The sequence below is a fragment of the Belonocnema kinseyi genome, chromosome 4 (assembly GCF_010883055.1).
Source record: "Belonocnema kinseyi isolate 2016_QV_RU_SX_M_011 chromosome 4, B_treatae_v1, whole genome shotgun sequence".
NCBI lineage: Eukaryota > Metazoa > Arthropoda > Insecta > Hymenoptera > Cynipidae > Belonocnema > Belonocnema kinseyi.
Window position 1 is genome coordinate 10751752 of NC_046660.1, and position 10097 is coordinate 10761848.

Sequence of the window (10097 nt, forward strand, 5' to 3'; positions counted from 1 at the left end):
GGACGAGGATAAAACTTCAGAAGAATGCAACAAGGGATCCTCCATTGACGAAATCAACTTGATTGCTGAAGACAGAATTATTCTACACACCGAAACTAATAAGAATCATGAAGAAATTGAAGGCAACATCGAAGATGACGTTGTTACAAGACCAAAAAAAAGTAAAAAAAAAAAAATCGAAACAGCTGAAAGAAGAAATATTAGAAAATGTTGAAACCGATAAGATCCATGATTGCTTGAAGGAGACGGAACAGAGACTTAGGAAAGCTCTAAAAACTGTTAAGCGCAGAGTACTTTGACATATTAAGAGCAGACTGGAAACTTTTTATAAAAGTATAGCTCTCAATGCCAACGTCACATCAAATATGTCTCCAGAAACCAGCGCATTAAATATTACTCTGCCAATAAAAGATGTCACTGAATTCGAAACTTTTGACACGGAACTTGTTGGAAATGTGGAGAAGATTGACGCTCTCGTAAGCAAATGTTTTCTGAAATATGCTCTATTTAAAAGAAAAATGTATGAAGCAACTATTATAGTTTACTATTTGCTTTTCAGAAAATGATTATGACAATTGTCATTCATAGATGTAAGAATACAAAGGATTTCGTGGCTGCTATTCTAGGTGCCATAGTGAAAAAGGACGTTTAGTCTCATTACAGCGCAACTGGAAAAGGAAAAGATAAGAAAAAATTTAGGGATACAAATACTTTTCGTCACATGCGAGGTAAGATATGACTTGAATTACACTTGCCTTCAAATAATATTACTGATTTAAAACTGCAAACTTATAAATTTTAGATTATTAAAATTAAAAAAATTTCAATTTTATTTCATGCGCTTGCTAAACTGATCACAATTTAAGAAGTTTGAATATTTCCCGCTTTGATGGTAGAACATCTATTGCACTTGGGTTTCCTATTTTGAACATTTTCTAGTAGAATTAATTTACTTTTAATTGCATTAAAATTAAAATGTCAGTAACTGTAAAGTTTGAAGAACGTTTCAATTTCTGTTGGATTTTAAATTGTTCACTTGAAAAGTTGTAGAAGCTTCCATTTTATACTTGTAAATTATTGAGAAATTGAATTAAGAATAATTAATTAAAAAAACTTTTAGACTCCAAGTTTGAAAGTTTAAAATTCGAGAGTTCCACTTTGAGTGCTTTAATTTACAGCTCAGTTCTTATTACTTTAAATGGAATAAATGTTTAGCTTTAGAGTTCGAATTTTTTAACTTCAATGATCGCAAAAAATGTATGCACACCAGGAAATGACCCAGGATTTTTTCTTTGATTCGAAAAGACTTCTGTAATACAAAAATTTAAACTTTTAGAAATATAAAGTCGTCTCAATTTTTAAATTAATTTTTTGCAAATCATTCTTTGGAATGCAATATTTTTAGTACTTGATGCTTTTAGTGTACTCGAAAACTCGATTTCCTCTCGAAATTTATAGAAAGTTATTAATGAACTACTGTAAAGTCTTTTACTTTTGCATCACTAAACATTGTTAGTAATTTATTCTTGCGGGGCGTTATTTTGAGCCATATAGATTAAATACACTTTTAGCATACTTGATGGCGGAAATAATTTTAGAAGCCGAAAATATATTACCTGCTGATGACTTGTAAATGTCATCATTCATCATCAAGTATAAGGAATCCATTGTTAGTAATAATAATAATAATAATAAGCAAAAACAGAACTCAATCGCAGTTATATTTCTGCTAATTCATTTTCACTCGAAAACGTTTTTTTATTAAAGTAATGTCACTATTTAATTATTATCGTCTTAACTACTTTAGATGTGGAGACCACAACAATATTTTAAAATAAAAATTAAATTTGTGATCTTAAACAAATTTCGATTTTATGGTGGTTTTAAGCCCTGTTAATATAATCAGTGAGCAGTAATCATTTAGGAAATGTCTGGGTTATTTTTAAATAAACAATTTTTTTGTGGAAGAATCAAGTCTTTTATTTGACCGAACGGTTAATATAATATTAAGGATTTGAAATAATTAATTATCTGGACAATAAGTTATGGAATGTATATACGTACTTTTTTTCAAATATTGTGCACAGAGTATTCACTTACCTTCTTTTTGTCCACATTGCAGATGTCATCTTCGATTATTTAAGAGACAACACAAATGAAACAGAGATTAACACCGAAGTCAGCATCTGGCTTTCGAGATCGGGGGACCGTGAAGGAGGGAGAAGAGCAAGAAAATAAAATAATGATATCGTATTAGAACGTTTTCATGTTTTATATATTACTAAAATTTTGGTTTAATTATTTATTATATTTTTATGAAGAAAACACGTTTATATTCATATAAAGGAATTAAAACACATATTGTTTGAATGGTATTATTACTCTTATTGTTATTATTTACCTGACCTACTTTCCTAATCAAGGTCGTAACAACTTACGATGGCCATCGTTGGCCCAATCTTTGTACGTTACACATTTAGCCAACAGTGGGGATGAAGCACGGGCCATATTATTTTGGTGCTAGAGCAGACTTCCAGTAGCCAAAGTTAGGTCAACCTTGGTAGCGTATGTTGGACGAATAGAAGACCATAAAGTAAGATCATAGTTATGATTTCGCAGTTGGGCCGACGTTTAGTGATTATGATAGTTGGCCCGATTTTTGTAATGGATATTGTACCAATAGTTGGCTAATATGGTCGGGCCAAAATTATAATTTCGCCTTTGGGCCAACTACTAGTAGTCATGGTTGGGCCAACCATGGTAGCCAATGGTCGGCAAACAGAGTTGGACCATAGTTATCATTTCGGTAGTTGGGCCGGCTTGTAATGGCCATAGTTGGCCCGATATTGTCAACGTATGTTGTGCCAATAGTCGGCTAACATGGTCGGCCCAAAGTTGTAATTTAGCCGTTGGGCCGACTTCTAGTAGTCATGGTTGGGCCAACCATGGTAGCCAATAGTCGGCAAACAGAGTTGGGCCATAGTTATCATTTCGGTATGTTGGCCAATGTCTGGTAGGAAAAGTTAGCCCAACTTCGAGAAAGTTGGCCCGACTATGGCCCAATGGAAAATTCGCACCTGGGCAGTGAATAACCCCTCGGCCCAACACAAAAGCCCCAGTGCCAAAACCACAAAAAAAATCACAAACCTTATTAGGAATAGCAAACATTTCTCAATTAAAACTTCTTTTATATTTTTACTAAATCAAATCTATTAGGCTAAAAAAATATGCAACGCTGGAATTAAAAACTTGTTATACTGCAACTTGTATAAAAGATGGGAAGGGACAAGGAAACGGGAAGGCTACTGAAAGATCCAGAAGTTAGCGCTCAGTGATAAAATTCAAAGGGGAAGACTTCATTGAAGAAATATGTTGAAGAAAGGGAATACAGGCTATGAAAATGTAGATTTCAGATTTTGTGAGGAAATGGAAGAGAATGCGGAACAAATGTTTTTGTGTGAAACAGCTAGAGGTCAAACAGTTAAGAAATGGAAAAACAATTCCTGATCTTTGCAATTACAAAAGACGCTTACATTTTGTAGCTGGGCTTCTATTATATTTAAAGGTTAAAGAAAATATGCAGGTAAAAAATAAATATACCTATCTAATAAGGGATAAATGAACGAAGCAAGATTAATATCATCAAAAAAAGAACGAACATTTTTTAGATTTGGGAATTATAACGGGAAAAGAGAATTTCCAGTTTCAGATTTTGCGACGACTATTATGTATTTACAAGCTCAAGTTTTTGCACATGGACAATTGTATACTGGGATGTTTAGGGTTAAAAATGTATTTTCAAAATTTAAAGATTCGATGGTTAAAAGTATAATAAATAAATCAAGTAGAAAAAAGTAAAAACATAGGGTTTCATAATTTATTATTATATTTGACAAAATTCTAAAATGTTAATCTCCTCCAAAATTGTCTTCGCAATTTAGCCTAGATGAAAAATAAAATGTAATATACTCGATTATTTCTGAAGGCTCTATGAGTAATAAATCAAGCAGACATAAAAAGTTCTGAAATCGTGAATCTTCGGTTCTGCACATAATGGTAAATAATATATAAAATCAGCCACCACTCACTAAATTGTGGTTTTCAAACATTCGTCAGCTCTATCGTTATCTCTTCTTCTACGGAGAAACAATGAAGATCGACATTCCATTATTTGCCTGCATGATAATTCTTAATTCTGCAAGTAAGTGTACCTGATGTACAAGAACGATATAAAATATGTGTTTCAAAATTTCTTTTAATCAAAACTTTCAATTAGTTACACAATGCCAGATTCAAATCTTGTAATGTATGGGAATAAAAAAATGAAGATTACATATTACGTTACTCTTAATTTTTACTTCTTGAATGAAAAATAAAAACTTGTATCTAACAAATTTTTGTAATCAAATTTTGCAATTAGTGCCACGTTGTCAGATTGAAATCTTCGAACATACGGAAAAAATTTCAGTTATCGCAAAGTTTTAGTTCATTCATAAATCTTAATCATAAATTTGACTCCTAAATGTACAAAATAAAATTTACAAATACAAATTTGCATTTGAGAAATTTATAAATCAGTATATTTATTTGGCGCCCCGCCATAAAATAATTGCACTTTAGGTTGATCCCTCAATCTAATAACATTTTTTCGATTTGTGAATTGAAATAGGCTCGAAATGATAGTCATCGGTCAATAACTAAAGTCTGCTAAAATAAATTCTAAAGTGTAACCATGACATGGCTTTCTACGTCGTGTACGCTCTAACTCAATAGAGGCTATGTTTTAAAATGTTATTAACTTTAAATTCCGAAAATCAAGAAAGGTTAAAATTTCAGAAATTTTATATTTGATACACTAAAATCTCTTGAGTTCATTTTTGAATCTATAATAACTTGTCTAAAAAATTTTCATGTCCCGTGAATTAACTTGTTTATAGAATTTTCAAACCCAATATAGAAAATTTAAAACAGATAAATTTAAAACGTCAAATTCACCTGAAGCTTCTCAATATTTTGAATCTTTCGGAAGGATTTTCTTCAAGAAAACGGAATACTAAATTTCTTGTGCACACAAATGATAAGAAATACATTTAAACAAATTAATTCAAGATATTAAGTTTTTTGTGGCAGTTATTTTAAGTCGTTTAAAAAATATATATTTATTAAAAGACTCTGTATTAGGACACCGATAGTAAGTGCTACCGATAACATTTAGATTCATAGCAAATAATTTTTGCAAAATTGTAAAATGATTTGATGAAACACATCAATCCTTTCTTCGACCGTTGATATTTATTGATTTCAAATCGTAGATTTCAAGTTATTTATGTCGTACGGTCCAATCGTAAATCGAAAAAATAAATATGAGTCAAAAAAACATGTTCTTCGAAACTCAGATATTTATCTAATAGAAAAAACTCCTTTCAAAACTTCCTGAGGTTTCAGTACACATGCGTACCTTTTTCAAAGGTTCTTAAACTTAAATTTTGTTGAATATGTGTTGGAAATAAGGCATTATTTCTGCACCTAATTAAGAAATTACGCTGTTCCTTAAGAATAACTAATTTTCTATTGGTGTGTAACCAATCTGCAATTTGTTGTCTTGTGACGGCGCCATACCTCTCAAGGATGTAAGATAAATAATTTAGATTTACGATTGGACCGTAAGACATAAATAATTTGAAATCTACGATTTGAAATCAATAAATATCAACGGTCGAAGAAAGGATTGATTTGTTTCATCAAATCATTTTACAATTAACAAGTCAACAACGTTTTGGACAACATGGGTTATTTATCTTACATCCTTGAGAGGTATGGCGCTGTAACAAGACAACAAATTGGAGATTGGTTACACACCAATAGAAAATTAGTTATTCTTAAGGAACAGCGTTCTTTCTTAATTAGGTGCAGAAATAATGCCTTATTTCCAACACATATTTAACGAAATTTAAGTTTAAGAACCTTTGAAAAAGGTACGCATGTGTACTGAAACGTCAGGAAGTTTTGAAAGGAGTTTTTTCTATTAAATAAATATCTGAGTTTCGAAGAACATGTTTTTTTGACTCATATTTATTTTTTCGATTTACGATTGGACCGTAAGACATAAATAATTTGAAATCTACGATTTGAAATCAATTTTTGCAAAGTTTGCTAAACAATGGCAATTTTATATTGGTAATAAAGAAAATATAAAAATCAAAAAAATTTTGAAAATTAAAAAAAGGTGGAAAAGTAGCCCATGAAGATCCTGATTATTCATAATTTGAAAGTACATTTTTTAAACCAAGAAAAAATTTAAAAAACCAAATGATGCCATAAAATTGCACATGGAGATTTAAAAGAATTTTGTTCCTCAAAAAACAGTTAAAAACAAAAAACTAATACTCAAGAAAATCAATTTGAGAAAAATAATTGAACAATAAGATTTACAATAAGAGAAATATGTTTTCAAATAGCACTGTAAAGTGGCTCATTAGATTTTTCAATACTTTTTGGTGGCCGAATATCACACTTATTTAAGCTTATGTATTTAAAGGAAATAAGTTTTACAAAGTTTGCTAGGAAATTGCAACTTTCTATGGATAATGAGGAAATTATTTGACAAATTTTTTTAATTGAAAGCAGAAAACTGTTGAAATGTAGCTCGTTTTTCTAAACCTTGTTCAAAAAATGGAGATAAAAAAGTTATACCATCACGTCGTTTTATTACATTTTTCTATTTTTCATGGTTTACATGTGTATCACTTTTTAAAATGATTATATAAGTTCGAAATATTTTTCTTGTCAACACGCAATTAGATCTTTACTATTCAATTAGAAAATATCTCTATAAATCGAATAACTAATTTTCTACCAATCTTGAATACTTATTCTCCTTGTACCTGATACAAAAAGTCGATTTGTTTGTATTTTTTTCTTTATTCTCGGGCATAAAATAAAATTTACTACCCTTGTAACATTTTCTCGTGGGACGAACCAATATTTATTTACAAAATTATAAACAATATATTTGTCACAAATATCTGCTCCCCTACAAGCCACAATTTTCGAGTTGTCAAAAAATGTGCTGTCGCAATGACAAGCGGTATTAAAAAAAATTAAAAATACTGCCTATTATCCTACAACTTTTGAAAATTTCATAAGGTCTGAAAAGTACATATCACGCTCAGTGGAATAAGGATAAAAAAATTATTATTTTTCCGAATATATAGTAGGTGTCCAAAAGTAAAGTTTTGGATTTTTCGTATCAGAAATTTACGTAAATTTTTTCTAATTATGATTTTTTTGTCAATACGAATTTCTCTATGAAACCTGCATTAAAAGAAAATTCAAAACTGATTGGTTGATCTGGATGCTTTATTTTCACAAATAAAAAGTCCAGACGATCTCCTCATGAAAATAGGAATTCAACAACAATTCTCGGAGAAATGTTTCTATTCGATCGAAAGATTTATTGTTTGTTTTCAAGAGATCTAGCTTCGATACAGATAATGTCCAGGTTTTATATTTTTTTATCAATAACTTTTGTTGCACACCTGTGCAAATATGTCAATCCTTCTCTAAAAAATAGATGTGTCACTAAAATCTCTAAAGGATTGGATTGTGTAATTTGAAAAATTTGAGGGAAAGAATATTGCTAAATTCAGACACATAATTAAGAAAGCCACATTTGTGTGCATAATGGAACTGGCAAAAACTTAAGATTTATTAATGTAAAATTTCAGTATTACATTTTTAATGCAAATAATTAATTTTTAAAACAAAAAAGAAAATTTTTAACATAATAGTTACATTTTAAGCCAAACAGATGAATCTTTATCCAAGAAGATTAAATTTCTATCAAAAAGATCAATTTTCGATATAAAATGGAATGGTTAAATTCTGAAATAAAAAAATTAGGTTTCAATAAAAAACTAATCTTTAACCAAAGAAATGAAACTTCAATCAAAGAGATTAATTTTCTACTAAACAGAATCATTTTTAATAAATAAAATTAATTTTTAACCAAATATTTTAGTTCTTATTGACTTTTTAGCCTAATAATTAAATTTACAAACAAAAAGGTTCATTTTCTACCAAGAACAAAACAAATGAATTTTCAACCAAAAAGATTAAATGTTTATCAGAAATTCATAAACAGTTTAGTTGAATTTTTAATTAACAAAATTAATTTAGGGAAACACTAATTTTCATTCAAAAGATTGTTTTTAAACCAAAAATGTATAACTTTTACTAAAATACATAATTTTTCAACCAAATTTAAACAATTTTCAACTAAAAGTTTTTAAAAATTGAAAAAATTAAAATTTGTAATAAACTTTTTAACCTGCACTGAGAAAAAGATATCGCACAATGATATCGCAAAATCTCTATATTGCAAGAAAGCGCAATATTATAACGTACAATCAGGGCCCGGAGCTTTGTACGATATTATAATGCACTATTATCACAGAAAAAAATGAAGTTAAATTTGGTTAGTGTCGTCTTGTATACGGCGCGGCGTCCTTAGCAGCAATGGAAAAAAGGCAGAGTATGAGTGAGTTTCCAGGGGGCACAAAATTTGGCGACGTCTTTACGACATCGTTAAGACAACTTTACGACAACTTTACGACGTCGTTAAGGCCTCTTTACGATATCGTAAATAAGTCTTATGGTCTAGCGATGTCTTTACGATATCGTAAAGACACCGAAACGACATGGACATAGGATGTCGTAAAGTTGTCGTAAAGATGTCGTAATGATGTCGTAAAGACCTCGCCAAATTTTGTGCCCACTGGGTTCGAGCTATAATTCGAGACACCAGGTTTAAAACAATCACAGTAAAAAGCACAAATTTGCTGTAGGTAAGACCTGCAACGGTTAATGATCAAACATATTTTCACTGAGGTTAAGAAAATAATTCTGAACTCGTCGATGAAAAATGTAACTGAAAGATGGGAATCCCCATTTCTCTCAAATTTAATGAAGTTAAACGACACTGGATAGCGCTGGCGTCGTAATTGTCACTACACCTCGAATAAAAACGGAGCGATTATAAGATGAAAGATTATCCAGGCAAGGTTGAAAATCGTAAATTCTCTTCAATTAATGTAAAGTTTATATAGCAAGGTTAATTTTTGTTCCAATGAATCTTCCCAGTGGGCACAAAGTTTGGCGACGTCTTTACGACATCGTTACGACATCTTTACGACAACTTTACGATATCCTATTTTCATGTCGTTAAGGTGTCTTTACGATATCGTAATTATGTCGTATGATCTGACGATATCTTTACGACATCGAAAAGACGCCGAAACGACATGGACATAGGATGTCGTAAAGTTGTCGTAAAGGTGTCGTGGCGATGTCGTAAACACGTCGCCAAATTTTGTGCCCACTGGGTTTCACCTGGAATCGATGTACACTTTATCTTTAATTTTTGCTGTGATCGTTTGTTCACTACTCGAACCCTCGCGAGATCATAAAAGAAGAAACACAATGTTATAGCGTAATATACTTAAATTCTTACGTTCTAGACTGCACAATTATGCGGCATATAATGTAAAAACTTTCAATGTACGATATCACGATTTTGCGCTATTATAATGCGATAATTACGATATATAGCGCAGGAATTACGGTATATATTGTAATTCATGCGACATAGTTTTCTCAGTGTAATAATGGGTTCCGAACCACCAAGAGCAACAGCTTTAAGGGCATGTGACACAGCTAAATACCTATATTACCGACCTCACTTTTTCGGTTCACTGAATGTTTTTTTGAACCTAAGAACTTTTTTGTAAATAAAATGTCGAGCTGAAACTTTGGAAGATTTATTAGAGTACAATAAAGTACGTTTAGATACTGCATTTTGTTAGGAACTTCACTGAAAATTATTTTATCTTTTTTCTGAACCTCAACATTTTATGAACGTTCGAACTTTTTTTATACATAAAATATCGGTTTCAAATTCTGAGAAATGCAAGAGCCGAAAGAAAACTACGTTTAACTACAAAGCTTAATAATAAAAGATGTAAAAAAATATATTTCAATAATCAATTCCAACGGCATCAGCCGGTAACGTTGTACACGAAAATACGAAACCTGGCGGC

At 30.8% G+C, this 10097-nt stretch overlaps 1 protein-coding gene across 1 annotated transcript in view; it reads left to right on the forward strand.

Moving 5' to 3' along the window:
* The first annotated feature begins 365 nt into the window (after positions 1 to 365).
* Positions 366 to 10097, forward strand: part of LOC117170747 (histone-lysine N-methyltransferase SETMAR-like) — a 19322-nt gene continuing 9590 nt past the window's right edge. Inside the window, 1 exon segment of the mRNA XM_033357779.1 lies at positions 366 to 476. Within this exon segment, the coding sequence (XP_033213670.1) occupies positions 366 to 476 (111 nt within the window).